This window comes from Humulus lupulus, chromosome 8 (genome assembly GCF_963169125.1).
Source record: "Humulus lupulus chromosome 8, drHumLupu1.1, whole genome shotgun sequence".
In the NCBI taxonomy this organism is placed as follows: Eukaryota; Viridiplantae; Streptophyta; class Magnoliopsida; order Rosales; family Cannabaceae; genus Humulus; species Humulus lupulus.
Window position 1 is genome coordinate 95,109,233 of NC_084800.1, and position 22,040 is coordinate 95,131,272.

A 22,040-nucleotide genomic window follows, 5' to 3' on the forward strand; every position below is an offset into this window, starting at 1 on the left:
TCAGTTGTTAATATCTATATGCATTACTGTGTTTTCTTGCTGGGCCTTGGCTCATGGGTGCTATGTGGTGCAGGTAAAGGGAAAGAAAAGATCACCCAGCCTTGAGTGGAGAGCTTAGGTGGTGATGTGTACTTATGCGGTCGCTTGACCACCACGACCAAGGAGTTCTCAGAGGAATTGGGGGGTTTACCCTATTTTTTCCGCTTAGGTCGGCGGGTTTGTAAATTTGAAACAGTAATGACCATTTTGAGTTGTAAATAACTTGTAAATGTTTTTATGGGCCCATGAACAGTTATGTATTTAATAAAGTGTATCCTTTCCTTTTATATTGTTTTCCACCTTAGCCTGTTAATAGCACTTAGATGCACATTTTTAACCAAAGGACTCGGGTAGCGAGTCAAATTTCTGGTTCACCGTTCACCGTAACTGTTCTGTGGTAACCAGGGCATTACACCTCTCCACTCTGTCTCAGGGCTACCCTCGGCAACTCAGGCATACCTTTGTACAAAAGGGGCTAACGTGAGACCCACCTAGGATGTCCCCTCCAAATCAAGAGCGCCCGAGTGAGCAGGGACAGATGACCCACTCATTGAGCGAGGTGGAGGTGCAGGAACATCAGACAAAGGTACCTCGAATGGCCATGACTAGTGAGAGTGTAAGGAAGATTATCAAATTTATCAGAGAAAGGCAGAATGAAGCGCCCTTGCATGGTTTGTAGACCTCGGGAATGAGAAGTCTTGTCGCAGTCCGTAGGAGCAAAAGAGGGGCACCCCTGGAGGATGGAGATAACCGAGCTGAACGTTTAGATTCGGGAGAAACCTCCTTAGGCACCCATTCGACATCCCCCTCGCCCGAGTGAGGTTCTGCCAGAGTTGTCTTTTTCTTTCGCTCAGAAATGTGCCATAGCAGGTCAGGCTTCGAAACACTAGATATACCATAGTGATTAAGGTTGGCCACAGTATAGAGGTGGGCAGCCATTTTCATTGCAGGATCCGCGTCAAGGAAGACATCTACCGGCGCCTCCTCCGACTTAGGAACGTCAGGGATACTGAAGCTCTCTGAACATTCAACTCAGTTATCAATATGAGTATAAGTTACGCAATAGCATACTCAACGTAAAAGGAGATACATGAAGTACTTACTTGGAGATGAGCGGAAATGTTTGCGGATAGAAATGGGACCATTCATAAAGAAAAAGTCATGCTTCCATGAACCCGGGTTAGAAACGGAACCCTCTATCAAGGAGACCTGAGAGTTGGCTTTCTGTAAAAAATAGAAGCCCTTAGATTTAGGAGTGGGCATGAGATTATACATAAAATGCACCTCCTAGGCCATGGGAGCACAACCGTTAAACTTCATGAACGCCATATACAGGCAGCTTAAGGTCAACTAGCTGTTGGGTGCTAGCTGAAGCGGAGCAAGGTCGAAGTGATTTAGGACCATGACGAAGAATGGGTGTAAGGGAATGGTCCCACTCGCCTTCAAAATATGTTCGATCATAGCGACATAGCCCTAGGGGGGGGGGGGGGTTATCAGCCCGGCACTTGTTGGAGGGTACATACAACTTGTTCTATTTGCTAATGTGGTATTTCTCGGACAACTCTAGCTACCTGTTTTCTGACACATGGGAAATGATGGTGGACGCCAATAAAGGACCGGAGTCCAGCTTCTCGGGAGCGATCTATCGTCTTGTTCTCTTTGACATGTCTGTAAAACCAAGGGAAAAAGGTGAGGTTAAAACATAGCACTTTACCCTCCATTTTCTTCTTCTTGTGTGAGTTTTCCACCGGGACATTAGGTGTGGAAGCATCAAACATGGGTGGATTAAGGACAAGGGTTGAGGGGAACCAGGGGTGACCTCGGGGCTACTATAGGGAGAACACGGGGCTGAGGGTTCTGGAGGGAGGTTTCCCTCCATTAACTCTAGCTCCATTCGTAGGTCAAGGAGGTTCACTCTAAGGCTTGCAATGTGATCATTAAGATCAAAGGAGAAAGGGACTCCATCACCTCTCAAAGCCGAATCTATCTCACTCTCCACCACCCAGATTTTATGCCTAATCTCAGCCATGCGTTCATGGTGACATATACGGTCCCTCCTCAAGGTGTCGTAGTTTTGGTAAGGGTTGTTTTCGGGGGACCCCGAGTCTGAGGACAAGTCTACAAACTCGACCCTCGAAGGAATGCTAGACGACCCCTCACATGCCATAAAGCCGCGTCTCGTTGGTGATATAGGTGCAAGTGTATGTGGAAAGTGTACTACAAAACACAAAGGAATAAGCTCAAAACCTTCAGACACAAGTGCTCGAAATAACCAACTACGGGGTGCAAATGAGGGTATATGTGCAAACGGGTGCATATACATAAATTAGCTAACGAGGAGCTCCGGCCAAGACACCTCTTCCTAAGTAACGCTAATTTAGACCCATTAAGCACAAAAAAGGGTGAAGGCGTACCTTGAGTGGGTAAAGTCACGCACCGTCGCAGCTGCAGAAATACCAGGGGTCGAAATACACGCCTACAAAAAGAAAGGAGATAGATGTTTTAGTCTCCTAGCACATATATAGACATTTATATATAAAAAAAACAAAGAGAGAGAAAAGAAAGACAAAGTGCCCTTGTGAGGGATAGAACCACTCACCTCTTGGAAGCTTTGAAGACAAAAGCACCACTAAGATAAGAGGAGTAAGTGTATAAATTATCCTTGAGAAGAAGACCTATTTATAGAAAACACAAACTCATCCTAACCATTGAATTCAATATTTGATCTATGGTTAAGAATGAAGTCAAATACCTGCATTGGGATCCACGAAGCCAAATGATAGGTTCACCTTTATCCTCAAGGAATCATGAGGATCACCATCCCAAAGTGTGCTATTTCACACCACCAAGGCAAACAAACACACTAACACCATAAGGGCCTCGAAGGCACCATTACAAGAAGTCTACCAGAGCAACTAAAGGCCCTCCCATAGACTGGGGGCAAGTGTGGATACCAAAATTCCGCTTGAACAAGACCCCCGCCTCGTGGCCCTCGGAGTATGGGCTTGGAATGGAAATATCCCTCACGCCCCTACGTCCTCGCGCCAGGGCCTCGCAGACACCGTCTTGCCCACACGACCCTACGTCTCACGCAAGGGTCTCGTGGACACCATCTCACCCACATGCTCCTGCATCTCGTGCCAAGGCCTCGCGAACACCACCTCGGCCACGCCCCTGCGTCTTGCGCCAGGGCCTCGCGGACACCGCCTCGGCCATGCAGCAGCGTCTCGCACCCCGTAGGTTCCTCGCAAGATCATCGTGCCTTGGCTACTCGGGAGGCACCTTGCACGCCTGCCTTACCCATCTACCTATACACAAGGGCCTTGCCTAGCGAGGCCTATCTCGCTCATTTCGCCTAACTACCGTGATACTGCATTTTGATCATTTACAAATAATATACGACAATGTTATCCTGTTAAAGATTCTAAAAACCCAACTCCCATTCTTACCATTTTTTTATCCATAACCTAGGATCTCTTTTTACGTTATTTTTTAAAAGAAGGGCAATTGGACCTTTAACTTAAAAATGGTAAAAATGAACTTTTAATTTAACTCAAACTGATTTGGGATTGGTTAAGTCTCCAAATCCTTAGTTATCTTTACAAATGATAATTTCTTTTAATTTCCAAAACTTTACTTCCACTATTTAACTTAAAGGGTAAAGTCTCATTTGCCCTAAGTTGAGTTTTGGGAAAAAACCCTTAAACTATCGTTCACGTGTTCTATGTCATAAGGATGGGAACTAGGCAAAAGCCTCGCATCAAAAATTGTTTTAGGTTAAGAGAACAAACCTCCTAAAAATCATTTTTCGTTAAGGTTCGAAATTACTACCTTTCAGTTTTTTTGGCAAAACTTAGAAAAATTATTTCTCTTAAACCGTCACACATTTTTATCTAAAAATTTACATAATTCCTTATACACATCTTAAATAATTCCCCTAAAAATTTCATAATTTTTTGGATGGCAAAACTTATTCAAATTTGCAAAGCAATCTGGGCAGTGCCTGCTGCCCAGAAGTTTTTCTCAGATTTTAAGGTAACTTTGAAAATTTACTTCTCTTACACCGTAGCCCAATTATTTCTAAAATTTTACAGGGATCTTTATAAATGTCTAAATTATCTTCCTTAAAAATTTAATAATTTTTGAAATAATAAAACTCATCAAAATATTTAAAGCAATCTAGGCAGTGCTTGCAGCCCAAAAGTTTTGTTTCTAGATTCTAGGAAAATTTTTAAAAAATCATATCTTTTATAACTTAACAAATTTTCCTCTAAAATTTTACAGTGACCCTTATAAATATTTAAGCTAACACCCTACCAAATTTCATAGCTTTTTGAATAGTAAAACTCATTCAAAAGTCAAAACAATCTGGGCAGTGCATGCTGCCCAGAGATTTTCCAGATTTACATCAAAATGCCAAAACGTTCATAACTTGGGTTTAAAAATACCTTTTTAGGATTTTCAAAAGCCTATTATCAATTAATCACAAGGAAATATGCAACTACACAAATATTTTTCACAGACAGAGGTAGTAGAGTGCGATCTAACCCGTTGGAAGCCAGACCACAAAATTTTGGCCTCATGCATTTTTACACAACCTAACATCAATAAGCATTTCAAGCATAACCCTAGCCACACGCATGCATGAAAATCATCATACCACACATAAATCTGAACCTTAAGCATAAAATAAGCTCAAAAACTATTGAAACACCCTATACAACCAGATCTACAAGAATCACAAGAAAATATAAAGAATTCAACTATAGATTCTACCTTTAGAAGCCCTAGCTTGGAGATGTGTTCCTTAGCTCTTCAAGACCTTCCCTTAGTGATCTAAACTCTCAAAACTGAGCCCCAAGTTCCACATGCAGATTTTTAAGAAAAGTATTAGGATAGAAAACTTAGATGGGGAAGAAAACATGCAAACTACCAATATTCCTTACCTTGCTTCCACTAGATCACCAAAGTGCTATCTCCTTGAAGTACTACCCGTACAAGCCTCTCTTGAACCCTAAAACACAAGATCAAAGCCATGCATGAATATTAGGTCACATGCATGTAACATAAACCCTTAGGGTTTCATGTTTGAAGAGGAAGAGAGGAGAAAAATAGAGTAGGGTTTGAAACTTACTCTTTCTTAGTGTGCTCTTGAGCTTCTCCCCTTCTTCAATGGGGAAAGAGTGTTCTTGCTCTTGGAGATAAAATAGCAGCAAAGGAGAGTAGAGAGAATTTAGGGCTTTGGTTTTAGGGAGAGAGCTATTTTCTTGAGGAAAAAGAAAATTTTAAAAAAAATAATGATTGGATGTGTAAGAGAGAAATGATTGGGGGTTTAGCCAATAGGTGGGTAAGACTCTTACTCTTCCTAGGGTAGGCGACCTAGGCTCTTGAGAACCCTAGGCATATCCCTTGTCGCTCATCCCTCTCTCTCTCCTCCCTAGGAAAAGACCTTTATGTCCTTGCTTATCTTTACTTCTCTCCTTAGACACTTAAGAGCCCTTTGGTAATTTTACTTATCTAAAATTCCCTAAATTTTACCCTTTAGTTTTTAAATATTTCCAAGCTTGATTAATTAAATTAAATGTGACCAAAAAATAAAATTTGTCACATATCACATAATTTTGGTAATTTGATTAAATTGACCAAAATGCCCTTAGAGGCCTGAGCAAGAAATTCTCATTCTTAAGCCTGGTTGATTGGAATTCAAACCTCAATCAATTTTTCTTAAACTTATTGGCTCAACTATGAAGTCCCAATTGCCAGACAAAATTAATATTTTTATACCATAGTATTTCCTATTTTATTTAATCCGAAAATTTTCTCCCATTAGGGTTTATTCCTTGGTCCAAGGAAAATCTTTCTTTGAATAAAGCTAGATCCTTTACCGGATCATTACAGTGGCTATAAAATTCACCAATCATCGCAAATTCATATAATATATTTTATCAAAATAATATTTCACATAATTTTTCACCCGCTCTAACCAGCTACTAACGGGTGTTCAAAACACGGGATGTTACAATATTTAAGTGCAACAATTACATAAACTTATGTATTAATGCCGCTAATATACCTAATTAAAAAGTTTGGTATTTTCCTGTTAACGAAAAAAAGTAACTGTTGCAACAAAAAATGAATGCTAGGTATTTATGCTGTCAAAAAAATAAGTTAGGAATTTAAGTACAACATAAGCAAGAACTTAAGTATTTATGCTGCCAATATTCCTTATTATTAATCGTCCAAACCCAAAACGTAGAGAAATTTTATTAATTAATGTTAGTTACACCGTAGCCATTTACTTATTTGATCAAAGTAACACAAATTAAGATTTATTTCGAAAGATATTTCTTCCAGTATAAAATTTTCATATCATTAATATTCATTTCTTTTTATCATTATCTAAGATTTATTTATTTATTTTGTAGGTGTTCTTTTGGTGGAACAAAATTGAGCTTAAATTATATGAGTTTTTTTTTCTAGGATATTTAAGTTCAATTGTCTAATTTTTGGGGCATATCTTTCTCATATTTTGGTTGCAATTTACATATTGCAACGCATGAATTGGTTTAGTATGCCTTTGTGTTAGACGATGAATTTTTTTGGATAAAATAAATCTCTCATTTGAGTTGCAATCTTGATCTATTTCAATATCTTCAGTCAAAATAAGAAAAATTATAATATTTAAGGTCACGTTTGAATAGTGAGATTTGATTAGATAAGATTGAATAATTTTTACAATATGATTTTTTTTTTAGAAATTATACAATATAATTTTATTATCAAATTAGAGAAGATATTAAATAAATTAATCCAACAATCTTATATTCTTCTAAGTTGGGATAACTTCATTCCATTAAAAAAAATCGGGATATTTTTATCCTATTTGAACCCTATTTTCCTCTATTTTAATGGTAAGAAAATAAATTGTTACTTTGCATACAATTTATTTTCTCTAATATATTGTTGTAAATGATAACTCATTTATTCTTATATAATCCCACTATCCAAACAAGATCTACATGTAAAAGACTGGAAAAAAAAAACCACAACACCAAGAATCAAACATATTTTGCAGTGTGAAGCACTAAATCATCATTTGTACTAGTCCGAGGTAGGTATGGAGTACAAATGTTCCCTTATATAAACAAGAGTACAAGACTAATAACCTTTTGAGGGTCCTTAGAGTTGGAGCCTCGAGGAGAGTTTATTAAAGAGAATGATGGATGGGGTTTTTATAAGGGAAATTTGGATATTTATGCATAATGTAGGTGCATATATAAAAAAATATCATTCTTTAACATTATTCCAAAATAATGCTACTATTTGTTTGGTTTCCAAAAATACTCTTATCATTTTTTTAGCCTCCATCCCTCTTCTCTCTCTCTACTCCATCTCTCTCTCTGGTCACATTTATTCTTTGGAGTTATGGTAGCCACCATCAAACCATCATCACCACCAAATTTTTTTAAAAAAACGTCTACAACTTTGACATCCTTCTCTATTTTTTTTCTTCTTCTCTCTTAAAATGTCAATAGAGACTAAAATAAAATGACCCATAATAAAATGACCCATGATAATTTTTGATGATATAAAACTTAAACATACTAATAGTTCAATTAAGACACTAATTTATGCATTTCGAATAGACCTGTGCATGATTTTTTAGTTTTTTTTTTAAAAAAAATTTTCACAATTTTTTAGATCTGAAATGTAAAAATTTGCAGAAAACTCGATATACCTCAATAGACCTCGATGGGCCCTTAAAAATCATGTTTTTCAAGAAAAAAAGCATTTGCATCGATAGGCCTCAATGCAAATAATTGTAACTAATAAAAATTGCATAACTTTTCACTCGGGTGTCCCTTTGAGGTGATTTTTTTTAATTTGGATATTTTCTTGAGATCTACACGTTTGGGATGTGTACACACACATTTGGGAAGTTGAAAGTTTGAAAACATACCCAACTTTGAAAATATAAGGGTATTATTTTGAACTTTTGTGTGTTTTCAATTTCAACTTCCCAAATGTGTGTGTACACATCTTAAAATGTGTAGATCTCAAGAAAGTACCCGAATTAAAAAAAAAATCACCTCAAACGGACACCCTAGTGAAAAATTATGCACTTTCTATGAATTGCATCGAGGTATGTCGAGGCTTATCGAGGTGGTATCGAGGCATATGGTTTTTTTTTCATGAAAATCATGATTTTTAAGATATACCTCGATAGACCTCGATGTACCTCGATGCCCAGCTCAATGAGCCCTTAAAAATCATGATTTTCAAGGAAAAAAATCATCTGCCTCGATAGGTCTCGATGCAAATCAGTGCAATTAATAAAAAAGTGCATAACTTTTCACTCGGGTGTCCATTTGAGGTGATATTTTTTTTTTTGGATTTTGGGTATTTTCTTGAGATCTACACGTTTGGGATATGTGAACATACATTTGCCAAGTTTAAAGTTTGAAAACATACCCAACTTTGAAAATATAAGGGTATTATTTTGAACTTTGGTGTGTTTTCAAGCTTTCAACTTCCCAAATGTGTGTGTACACATATTAGACATGCAGATCTCAAGAAAATACCCAAATTAAAAAAAAATCACCTCAAACAAACACCCGAGTGAAAAGTTATGCACTTTCTATTAATTGCATTAATTTACATCGAGACCTATCGAGGCCTATCGATGTCTATCGAGGCAATTGGTTTTTTTCATGGAAATCATGATTTTTAAGGGCCCATCGAGGTACGAGGTATATCGAGATATATCTTAAAAATCATGATTTTCATGAAAAAAACCATATGTCTTGATACCATCTCGATAAGCCTCAATGCAATTCATAGAAATTGCATAATTTTTCACTAGGGTGCCCATTTGAGGTGATTTTTTTTTTAATTTGGGTATTTTCTTGAGATCTACACATATAAGATGTGCACACACACATTTGGGAAGTTGAAAGCTTGAAAACACACCAAAGTTCAAAACAATACCCTTATATTTTCAAAGTTGGGTATGTTTTCAAACTTTCAACTTTCCAAATGTGTTTGTACACATCCCAGACATGTAGATCTCAATAAAACACACAAATTAAAAAAAAAAATCACCTCAAACGGACACCCGAGTGAAAATTTATGCACTTTTTATTAGTTTGCATCGAGGCCTATTGAGGCAGATGATTTTTTTTTCTTGAAAATCATGATTTTTAAGGGTCCATCGAGTTGGGCATTGAGGTATATCGATTTTTCTGCAAATTTTTACGTTTCAGATCTAAAATATTACAAAAAAAAAAATAAAAAAATCATGCACAGATCTATTCGAAATACATAAGTTAGTGTCTTAATTGAACTTTTAGTATGTTTAAGTTTTATATCATCAAAAACTATCATGTGTCATTTTATTTTAGTCTCCATTGACACTTTAAGAGAGAAGAAAAAAATAGAGGAGGATGCCAAAGTTGTAGATGTTTTTTCAAAGAAATTTGGTGGTGATGATGGTTTGGTGGTGGCAGCCATAACTCCAAAGAATAAAGGTGACCCAATAGAGAGGAGTAGAGAGATGGAAGCTAAAAAAATGATAAGGATTTTGGAAACCAAACAAATAGTAGCATTATTTTGGAATGATGTTAAACAATAATATTTTTTTGATATATGCACCTACATTATGCATAAATACCCAAATTTCCCTTTCATAAAAGAAATTATATATAAAAAAAGGGATTTTTTCATAAAAAATAATTATAAAAATAATTACTGTTGACTGTGTTTTTAGCCAACGACGTGAGAACGTCAAAAAACGATAAACCTTCAAGAGAATTTAAACGACACAGACAGTTTTATCAAAGAAAGTAAATAACACACAAGATTTTTATAGTGGTTCAGCCCCAATATGTTGGTAATAGCCTAATCCACTTAGAGTTGTGATTATAGATCTGTACTCAAGATCAGATGGACTGAGCCAACTGAGTTACTTCAGTACAAATTGCAAAAATACAAGAATTCTTTATGATACCAGCACTTTCTCTCTCTAGAAAACTCAGACCCAAAATTTCTCCAAAGTCTCCAAAAAAGAAGAGAGAGCCCCTTTCTGATCCCATAAGCCATATATTTATAGGCTTAGGATCATACATCTGATATCCCCTAGAATCGAGATATTTTATTATATTTATTACATTTAAATTACAAAAGACATTCAAAATGTAACAAAACCCCCAATTTATGGGGAAAAATGAGATATTCCCGTGTGTGGCAAGACCGGTTCTTGTTGAAGCCGTTTCTGGGAATCTTGACTTAGTCCTCCTCTATCTGGTTGATCCACATTACCTCCACTCTGGTCGAACATACACATGCTGGTCGATCATACACTTGCTGGTAGGACATGCACTTGCTGGTAGGACATGCAAATGCTGGTAGGACATGCAAGTGCTGGTCGGACACATGCATGCTGGACATACGTAAGTGCTGGTAGGACATGTGCATGGTGGTTGGACATGCACTCCTCTCCTCTAACATGGCACTCTCCTCTAGCATGCCATATCTCTCTTTAGACAACCATGCACTTGTTGGTCATACGCATAAGGACCATGTCCCTAGCCTCTCCTCGGACATGCATCCGAGCACACTCCTTGGACTGCTCCTCGGACCAAAGTCCAATCTCCCCCTTGGACTGCTCCTCGGACCAAGGTCCGACCACACCACTTGGGGCTCTCCTCGGACCAAGGTCCGAACACACTCTCCTTGGCTCTCCTCGGATCAAGGTCCAACCAGACCTCTTGGAGTGCTCCTTGGACCAAAGTCCAACCGGGCACACCCTAGCCTAAATACTCTCATCGGGTGCACTTGGCTTGGTCATGACATCTTTCAAGCAGTCCAAACTCTTCACTGATGTATTGGGCTACTGCTAAGCCAGATCACCCAACTATTCTATGCCACTTGTCATTTCCAAATTTTGGGGATAACAATTACATAAAAGTTTTCTATAACCAATTAATAAATAATTAATCACTTTTTGAAAAAAAAAACTAAACTTTTTAAACAATTCAAAATTTTCATAACACATTTCACAAATTGTATGGCTGAACTGAATCCCCCTAAAAGTGGGCATATGCTAGCTCATCCCACTAAAAAAGGGGGGAAAAGTATGGTGCTTTAAAAAAATTCAGTTATGGAATGTTTGGAAGTCATGGTGTAATTATCATGTTATATAATTACTAAAGTAGTAATTAAGCTACATAATAATAATTATTTATTTTATAATAATAGGCATGTTTGGAAGTAAGGAGTAATTACACAATAAAATAATATTATGTATTAATTATTATTTAAAACTAATAATAATTAGTAATTATACAATAAAATAATATTATGTATTAATTATTATTTAAAACTAATAATAATTAGTAATTATACAATAAAATAATATTATGTAATAATTATTGTTTAAAACTAATAATAGTTAGTAATTATTCTCATGGATATATGAGAATTAAAGAGTGCTATGTAATTATTTGGTTATATAAATATGTCAAATTTAGTAATTTGAAATTCCAATTATATTGTGATTTTTCAAAAACACTCTTAATTTTAAATTAAATTAGCTTATTATTATGGGTTTATACTTTTTTAGACCCTGTGTTTTGTTCTATTATCTGTTTGGACCATGTGTTTTGAAAAATTACTTTTTGGACTCTATATTTTGTAAAATAGTTAAAATAGAACCCTAAACTCAATTTTGATGAAGAAAAAATTGAATATAACAACATAGTTTTTAAGCAGATGATTTTATTTTTGTTCTGAATTATTAGTTTGGTAAATTATTTATGATTTTAGTTGAGAAAACATTGACCAAAATTGAGTTTAGGGTTCTATTTTAACTATTTTACAAGATATAGGGTCCAAAAAGTAATTTGTCAAAACACAGGGTCCAAACAAGTAATGAGACAAAACACATTGTTCAAAAATGTATAAACCCTTTTATTATAGGTGTTTAATTCTATAATATTTAAGATACATTTGGTAACTTCAAAAGTTATTTTAGAAAAAAATGGAAGTTATTTTATTTTTAAAATAGCTTGTTTATTATACTTGTTAAATTAGCTTGTATTTTCTTATTATATTCGGCTGTATATAAATATATATTATTGATATATGTTTTATTTGTTTTAAATAATAAATGTATAATTGATGACAAACTTTTCTATATTAGGAAAGTTTGCCAAAAATAGTGTGATTTTATTATTTTAAAATCAAATCTTTTTTAATTGTCTTTTGCCAGTTGATTACCTCATTGTATCTGATCGTATAATTGAGTTTTATTGCATGATCATGTTATAAAAGGGAATCTTTGATTCCTACATCAAATGATGGATTGTTACCATATATAGCTCACGATTCTGTAGCTACAGAATCTGGAAATCCTGTCAAATTGAAGAATTCTTTTAGGAAAGTTATATTGTGGGCTTAGGTCGGTTTAGACCGTGTATTAGCGCTGCCCAATATGAATATAATGACTATAAATACTCATATTGGCTGCTAGGTTTTAGTTACCTCTTTTTATATTTCATTCTTATTTGTAAAAGAATCTTTATTTTGTAGAGTTGAGTGAGTTCGACTCTACATCTGTTTTTCAGTATCCTTGTAATTGTTTTGACTCTTCAAACAGTTCTACAAAGGAGGAGAACAAAGTGCAAACCTTCGGGAGAAGGTGGTTTAAGTCTTGTTTCGGGAGGAAGCAAGCACACTTCAAGTAGATCGAATGGAGTTCGTATTCTTGAAGGTTCATTTCTCAAGATGGAATACATCAAGCTTGAGGCATATAATAAGATAGACTATTTATGCATAAGCCAAAAACTTTGTATTTTTGAGATCTTACTTATGAATCCTATCCACGTATAAAAACTGTGTTTTTATTTTTTACACCTGGTCTGTAGCTACAGAATATTTGTTTCAGTACCAACTTAATTATTTCGTATTTAATTAATTAATTAATAAGTTAGTAATTATAAAATAGAGAATTTCAATACTATCTGGTAATATTTAAATAGAAAATAATAAGATACTTTTTGTAACTTAATTAAGTGGGTTGTTTTTATTAAATTGTACTTACATATGAATTTTAGTTACTTTTTTGTGAAACCAAATAGAAAACTTACGTTGAGACTGAGAGTGATAGTAGTGTCAATGGCCATTTGTTTCATGGGTCAGCTACTCAGCTCAGTTACAGACGGCTCACTAGAAAATTCCCAATAATCGTTGTGCTCCAGGGGGACCACCCTTGAGACCAATCCAATGCACAACCAAATGCCTAATAACTTAGTAAATTCTCTCTTAATCAACACAGAACATATTATATGTAGGTAATTTAAATGAGAGTTTATAACTCAATATTAGTAAAACAAAATTTCAAACACACAAAAATATCAACTTTAACAACAATAACAATAAAAACCCTATAATAACTATTATATATTTAAAAATAAATTTAAATTACATTAAGTAATTTAAATGTAAAATAAATTCCAAATAAATGACATAATATATATAATATATAAGAAATTCTTTAGTCCCTCGCAGGACTTGGTCTTCATGTGAGAGCCATTTTTTTGGCCAAGCGTCACTTGTTGGATATTGTTGAAATTTTTATTTTTTTGGTGTTTACTTGCTTTAACCGGTTGTCTAAACTTGATGAATTTTTTTTTGTAGTGTGACTTTAAAAAGTGAGGATATAATTGTAATTGTATGTCCAATAATATGTACAATTTAGGATTTTATAGTAAATTTATATTGAAGTTGGCACTTATTTACGATATTGGGCACGTAAGATTTTGGTTGCTACTAAGTAATTATTAATGATTTGTTACGGAACACTATTAGGGTAGCACGTAACAAAAACTGATACATATTTTTATTGTGTTTATGTATAAGAAATGAATTAAGTTTCTTTTGGACAAATTTGATTTTTGTTTTATTTTTTTAATGTTAGGATGATTGAATTGTCATTAATTAGGTATGAGAATATATATTATATACATGGTTTGAGAATATATTATGTGGTAGAATGAGTCATATGAATTATGTATTCTAATTTTTTTAAGTAGTGTTAAAAGAAATTAAATCGTATAGAATGTTTAGCATTAATTATTTTTGGTAATATATTTGACTCTAAGATTAATTGGATTTAAAAAAACAAACAAACAATTAATTTTTTTTATAGATTGTAGAATGTTTAGCATTAATTAATTTTGCAAATATATTGGACAATAAAATTAATTAGATGTTTATTTAACAAAAAAAATTATAAATAGCATAATATTTAGCATTACTTAATTTTGTCAATATATTATGTATTTGACAATTAGATTAAAAATAAATAAATAGGTAGTAGAATGTTTAGTATTAATCATTTTTGTCAATATATTTTACCATCAGATTAACTAGATAACTAAATATTTAACATTAAATATTTTTGCTAATATTTTTGACACAATTGTTTGTACAAATAAATAAGTCAAATTTTTTTTTATAATTTTTTTAATCAAAGTCTTCGTATACAATTGATTTATAATGTTTAAGATATAATTTTAATTTAGCGAAACACAAATTATGTTTGATTAATATATATTTGTAGTAATTATTATAATACATGCATATAATTTAATAAATTTTAAATTTAATTAGTAAAAAAAGGAAAAAATTAATTGTTTAGGTCTTATTATCATCTTATTGTCATTGAAAATTATTTATGTCAAAGGCTTAAAAGAGTAGTATTTAGAAGATTATTTATGTAATTTTTATATTACACTACTAACTCTACAAAATAGAATTATTTTATCATATTTTAATGTCAAAAAATAAATTATTTCTTGAATTTTTAATTAATTTATTATGTTTTGAAGTAAATTTGAATTAATTAGCATTATTTTATTTGTATAGAATTTGTGTGTTTTTACACATATTTTGTTTAAATTTGTTGTATTTTAATTATTGGTAAATTTTGTATTTAATTTCTAATCCATTTTCCTAATTTTAAGTGTGGTTATTTGAACAAGAAATAAAACTTAGAAACTAGTTTAGAAATTATAAAACAAAAATAGTGTCACAAAAAATATTAAAAACAAAAACCCGGTTGTTAGGAGCTACCAACCAAAGAGTATATCAGTATTTTAAGACATTCTCATCCAAATATATAAATCTAACCATCTAAACACATAATAAAATGAATCTAAGAGCTGAAAATTAATGAAGGACTAAGTCCTTCAAATAAAGGTGACGGATGGAAGAAGTTCCCATAATATATATATATATATTTGACTATATATATATATGTATAATTATTCTTATATATTTGTAAGAAGTCCAAATTGGATCATAGAGATTATTCTTATATAGATATAGAGGTTTTACTTTGTGTACTATTTCTAATACAAAGCAAAACACAATTAATCTGTGTCCATTAAGATATAAAGTAGATTTTGACTCAGACTAACATTTATTCCATATGCATTTCTCACTTGTAAAATCTAACACAAGGTACTAAAAGTCTTCTTACACAATATTAGAACAAAGAACTATTAAAACACAAGGTAGAAGAAGAAAGAAAAATAGAAGATTATCAAGCAGCAGCTCCATCAAGAGCTCCCTCTCCGTGAAGCAACATCTGATCGAAGTGCCAAACTCCTGGAAAGTTCAAAGTCATAAACACAATTCAGATACAAAGGTATAAGGATCATATCCAAGAACAGTAAGTAGATTGTTATAGTTCAGAAGAAGAGAGCAGATAACGAATAGTACCATGTCCTTTGCCAACTCTCCTCAGTTGGGCAACATATTCTGATATTTTCTTAATGGCTTCCACCTACAAAAGTGAACTTTGAAAGTTAGAAGAGCCAAAATCATTTAGTACCCATATGTTCACTTTGTACCTTAACAAGCTTCAAACATAAAAGGCGTTCTCGATGTTGCAATAATGTATACCTGCTCAGTTAAAAATTCACTTTCAACGAAGTCTGCCAACTGCACATCCTTGTTTCGGTCAGCAACCTGTTAAAGTCAAATGATCAAAGATTAAGAAGAGCATAGCCTAAGAGAATTCAAGTATTGCTCACAAACTAAAACTGAAAAAGTTATAGTAAAGGCAAATCCCTTACACTATGCAAGTGGAGGAGCTTCTCATTTGTCAGCTTCTCCAGAGATAATGCAAGCTCCATTGCTGATATTAGAAGAAATAGACAAGGAAAGACAATAGTTAGAAGATATTTAATTCCTATCCATGCAGAAACTAAGATTTAAATAAGCTAGGATCCAAGGATGTACTATAAATCTAACTTTAGCACCATTTAATGCACACAACTCATTGTGTCATAGACTCACGGTCGTTACATCTAAAGAAAAGTCAAAGAATACTAAATAATGATGCTAAATAACCATAGGAATCGTACAAAATTATGACATGGTTTTATGCTATAGTATTTCCCAATATAAAGCTATCATTAAAAATGCTGGAAAACAAATGTGGGGCTGGATTAACATCTGTACTAGTTGTGGTAATGATGCCATATAACAAGGCTTATTGAATTCAATATTAGTACTAGAAACAGCAATAAATGGGTTCACACTCTTCACACATCATGCATTTTCACCGCAAACAAATATAACAGATACACATTAGGAGGGAAAAAAAATTAACCAAATAAAGCATCTCCTTTTTCCGGATGATCAAACTCAGAATGAGGCATCAATATAGACTGCAACTTCACTTTTCCACCACGCTTGTTCTGAGTAAAAACAAAGAATATCATAACCTAAACTTTTTGGTAAAAATAAAAGGCAAAAAAAAAAAAAAAAGGTAAGCTGACAACAAAAAATGTTTAGATGAAAAAGGTTAAAAGTCTTAAAAACCTGGTATTCCATCAATTTCTCAGCATGTTCCCTTTCTTCTTCACTAGATTCCTTAAAGAATCTGTAGACAAAATGTTTAGACAAAATTAATCAAAGGGTCACTAAAAACACTTGAAAAAAAAACCGTGAGAATTCAAGTACATTACTTGGCAAAACCCTTGAGCGCAACGTTATCCCTATCGAAGTAGGCATACAAGGCATGGTAAGCGTAAGAAACGTTGTACTCCACGCTGAACCGTACAACCCCACAAAGAAAAACCATTAGAGAAACTAATACACAAATTGAAATGAACATACAACAAAAGGATGAAAAATGAAAAGAAAGAGGGAACCTACTTGATCTGCTCGTTAATGGCGGCCTCAGAATCATCGGCATATTTCTGTCGAGCAAGAGAGACTTGATCCCCAGCGGGGACAAGATCGAGCTCCTTCTTGACCTCTTCAAAGGGCTCGAACACCACGCCGGTAAGAGGGCGACTGTTGGCACCCTTTGAGGCCGAGACGGAGAACCCACCTCCATTTTTGGCTGAAGAGTAACGGAGAGTCGAGTGCAGAGAGTTGGGGCAATTGAGAGGAGAAAACGAATACGAACGCGGCGAAGAAGAAGGAGAGGCAGAGGAAAATAGGGGAACCAGAGCTTCCCCATGAGAACCCAAAAGAGAAGAAGCCGGAGAAGCCTTGAGAAGCATGGTCGGAAATGAAGGGTGTCGAGCGAGAGAGGCAAACAGGGGAAAATTCAGGGTTGGAAATGGAGGGCGTGTGGTGTACAGAGGTGAGGATAGAGAGGAGGGAGGAAAAGTCTATAAAAGGTGGTAGAGGAAGGTGGTGGACCGTTGGATGAAGTGACAGCTGGATGGTAGAGATTGAATACTGGATATGGGAGCGTGGCAGGCTCGTGGCTTGATGGTAATGGTGGGTTGCCATGTGTGGAAATATCTGGAATATTGGATATGAGCTCCCTACTCTTTTGTAGTTTTTCACAAAATCTCTCAACATAGTCCAAAAGAGTGGGGAATTCGAATAAGTAGCGAGTCTCCACTTTAGTTTTCAAAATAGTAGACTTGTTTTCCGCTATCTTCTTCACCCTTCTCAATCAGTTAAGATATTGCTGCTGACTAATTCTTCCTTAATTTTTATTATTATAATTTTTTATGCATTTCGAATTTTCGATGATATGTAAAAATAAATAAAGTGATTTTTTCAAGCATTTTCGATGATAAAAAAACAATGCTTAATTTTGTGCATTTTCGATGACAAAAAAACAATGCTTAATTTTGTGTAGGACTAACCCTATAGTAGGCAATTGGGAATACTAATTCTACATTATGACCTGTATTTGATTTTAATTATATATTTTTAAGTGAAAATCATATTATTTTTAATTTTGTAATTAAAATTAAATACATAGTGCAGTGTTTAATTAGAGTGTGTACATTGAAAGTGTAATGTCTCAAATTCTCTGATATGGTTTAGTGCCTGGATTAAGGGGTCAGGAGGGTCATAAGTGATTTAACATGGGATTATATGATTATATGCATGATTATGTAAATTATATTATTATTATATAATGATAATTGCATGCATGTGGGCCCACTTCTTATTAGAAAAATATTTTCATAATTTTGGCCTGTTAATGACATAATTGTATATTTATGTGCATGTATATGATATATGAGTGAGACCACATTGTTATGTGGATATGTTTGAGCTATTCGACATGAGACGATCCTAGAAATCAAGTTAGCGGTTTGGTCATAAGGGGTTAATTACCGGGTCGAGGTGAGCCTATGGGTAATTTGATGCTTAGTACATTACCGGGAATGAGCGAGTAATATGATATGGTTTAATAATTATTTGAGGATATTGGAAGTAACGGGAATTGAAGGACGTTAATTATGATTAACGGGATAGGTGGGAAATGACAATTATACCCTTGGGTGGCTTTGAGAAATTATAATGGCCCTAGGGGCAATTTGGTCATTTTGACCATGGGATAAGTTCAGCCAAGGAATGCTGTAGATTTCATAGGCAGGCAAAACAAAGTTCTCTACTCTCTCTCTCTCTCGGGTTGGAATTTTTGAGGTTAAGCTAGGGAATTCAAGCTTAAGGATTAAGGCTTAGAGTTTAGGGTTGTGTTACAGCAACTGGAAAGGATTTAATTCGTAATTGAGGTAAGGTTTTCAGCTTGAATCTCAAGGTTTTTACTTTGTTTTTAAGGTTATTCTTTTAGCTTTAGAGTTTGACTGTGATTTAGATGTTTGGTGATGCTTTGGGTGTTTCCAAGTTTGGGTTTTGTTGTTAAACTAGTGATAATGTTGTGGTGATGATTGATTGTGATATTGGGATTGGTTTGATGAGTTTTGGTTGAGGTTTGGATTGAAGAAAATGCAAGGGAGCTGGATTCGCAAGGTCAAGTCGCGACCGAGTTCATGCAAGTTGCGACTTGAATGAACCCCATAGCCTCCCCTGGGCTTTGTCTGGCAGGCGCGTCGCGACCCTCAAGGTCAAGTCGCAGCCTGCCCCTCGTACCCAAACAAGGGGCTCTCTGTCTTGGGGGCGCGCCGCGGCCCTTGGGGGGCAGGTCGCGGCCCGCCTAATTTTCTTGGGCCAGGTTGGGTTTTAACTAGTTTTAAGCGCGGGTTTTCGAATCTCAAGGCTTGGGATCGAATCTACTAACCATTTTAGTAGGATTCAAGGTCCTGGAAGCTGGGTTTTAGTCCATGAACCCTTTATTACTCATTTTATTAATGGGATTTCATATTTGATTATGATTAGGTGACCGCTAAGGGCCTAAGGACAAAATTGTTCTCAATGGTCGTTCTTTATTTATTTTACGCTTAAGATTGAGGTAAGAAAACTACACCTAGTGTGTGACATACATGATTATTGATGAGACATATTGAGTGCTCTATATATGGACATTGGTTGCATTGTAGATGCCTGACAGCATTGCTCACTTGTGAATGGCGCTGACTTATTAGTTAGAAACGAAAATGGTGTTTAGTACTAGTCGGGAAGCTCTGACTTATCAGTCATGATCGACAATAGTACTGAGTGCTGACCGTATGGAATTGACTTATGAGTCAAGAACGACATTAGCGTTCTGACCGCAGGCTGGAATGATTAGATCTAATCAACATGAGCATTAAATGCTTGACCGGCCTATTAGTCGAAGAAAACTAAAGCGCTTGGCTAGTCTATGACTAGTTACTCAGAGCTAGGGCCAAAAAGGTTCAGGTGACTTGATAGTCACATGTCTTAGGGTGCAGGACCCCAGAATGACTCATTAGTCATCTATTCAGGGCGCAGGACCCCAAGATTGACTTGCTAGTCATCATTTGATTAGGGCTGAAGCCCCAGAATGATTACATGATCATTTATTTATTATTATTCATATACATGCACTAATAAGTTTTCTTACTGAGCTTTGGCTCACGGGTGCTATATGGTGTAAGTAAAGGGAAAGAAAAGCTTACCCACCTTGAGTGGAGAGCTTAGGTGGCGATGTGTATATATGCGATCGCTTGACCACCACGGCAATGTGTTTCTTAGGGGAACTAGGGTTTAACCCTATTTTTGCCGCTTAGGTAGGCTGATTGCAACTTTTGAACTGTAATGACCATTTTGGATTGTAAAGAACTTTGTAAACACTTTTATGGGATCCCATGTACAGTTTAATGTTTTAAATAAAATATATCCATTACTTTTGACCGAGATTTTCACCCTAGCCCATTAATAACACTTAGATTCTTGTTTATGACCAATGACTCGTTTAGCGAGTTAAGTACTATTTAAAGTACACAGTGTGACTGTCTTGGCTAACCAGGGCGTTACAGAGAGTATGCCAATTATTATTCATAATCTAATATAGATTTATTATTTTAAAAATAATTAATACTTGTACATATGAAACTAAGTAATTTAAGAATTAATTTATTATATTTAATAATTAATTTTATTTTTAGATGTAATGCTTCCTAAGATAATTTGAAAATAGTTCAGATTGTAGGTAATACAATCACTTACCAGTCCACTCTGATAGAAGCTTTGCTATTTGAGCCATTGATCACTTCAAGACAGCTAGTGTAACCCAGAAATCATGAGCTTGAATATCAAACATAAGAGCTAATCTCATCTTGAGCGCCAGACAATCAGCCATAGCAGCCAAAAAATTGCCTTTCTTATTGTAATGCCCTACTTCCTTAGAGTCATTACTATGTGGGTTAAAAATGTGTCATTATCTCGCTAATCGAGGTTTTAGGTTAAAAGTGTAGCTAAACTAAAATAAAAGTCGTTTTAAGACATTTAATATAAAAATGTGGTTATTCATTGAAATCGTAAAGAGTTAAACATTTGGGATCCCAAAATACTATTTAGAAAATAGTTTACAGCACAAAAATACAATTAGGGTCGACCTAGGCGACAAAACGAATAATTACAATGCATTTTCCCAAAATAACCCTGGCCGTGGCAGCCACGTAGACCGAACATGTGCCCGTCGCTCCACGCTCTCTGTACTCATGGTTGGTCAACCTTTCCTTTACCATTACCTACACCATAGAGCACCCGTAAGCCAAATGCCAGCAAGAAAACTCAACACAAAACATATAACATATGCATAACAATCCACGGTATATAACAAAACAGCCAACATGCTAAACACATAGCGACTAACGCCGTCCCAGGTGCTTTACCAGACCCTGGGTTCGCGGTCTTCACCGAGAGGGTGGCTCTAGCACCCTAGGAGGTTCTCGCCCTAACGACCTACACTCAGCGTGCTCAACGCCAATTCCGACCCCTTGCCGTATTCGGCTTCCTGCCGTTCTCGGCCTTCGCCGTTCCCAGTCTTTGTCGTTCACTCACAAATATGGATCACACAGCACAATATCAACATATATTTAACACATACTGAATGTAAACATTAGGGCCACACTTTGCAATACATTCATTAGGGCTATGCCCTGCAATACAAATAATAGGGCCACGCCTTGCTCTACGGCTACAACCGTTTCCTTACATGTGTCCCGAGCTATTTGAGCACCGCAATCCCGAGCACAATCCTCTAACCCGAGTCACATTGAAAACCTAGTCACAACGTATTCATAATAACC

At 35.1% G+C, this 22,040-nt stretch overlaps 1 protein-coding gene across 1 annotated transcript; it reads right to left on the minus strand.

Moving 5' to 3' along the window:
* Positions 1-15,462: 15,462 nt before the first annotated feature.
* Positions 15,463-17,716, minus strand: LOC133798173 (ferritin-3, chloroplastic-like). Its single transcript, XM_062236383.1, has 8 exons — positions 17,266-17,716; positions 17,076-17,159; positions 16,930-16,990; positions 16,718-16,805; positions 16,179-16,240; positions 16,006-16,071; positions 15,823-15,886; positions 15,463-15,708 (listed from the first exon to the last, which is right to left on the minus strand). The coding sequence occupies exons 1-8, from the start codon at positions 17,616-17,618 to the stop codon at positions 15,644-15,646; spliced, it is 843 nt and encodes a 280-aa protein (XP_062092367.1). The 5' UTR covers positions 17,619-17,716; the 3' UTR covers positions 15,463-15,643.
* Between the last annotated feature and the right edge of the window lie 4,324 nt (positions 17,717-22,040).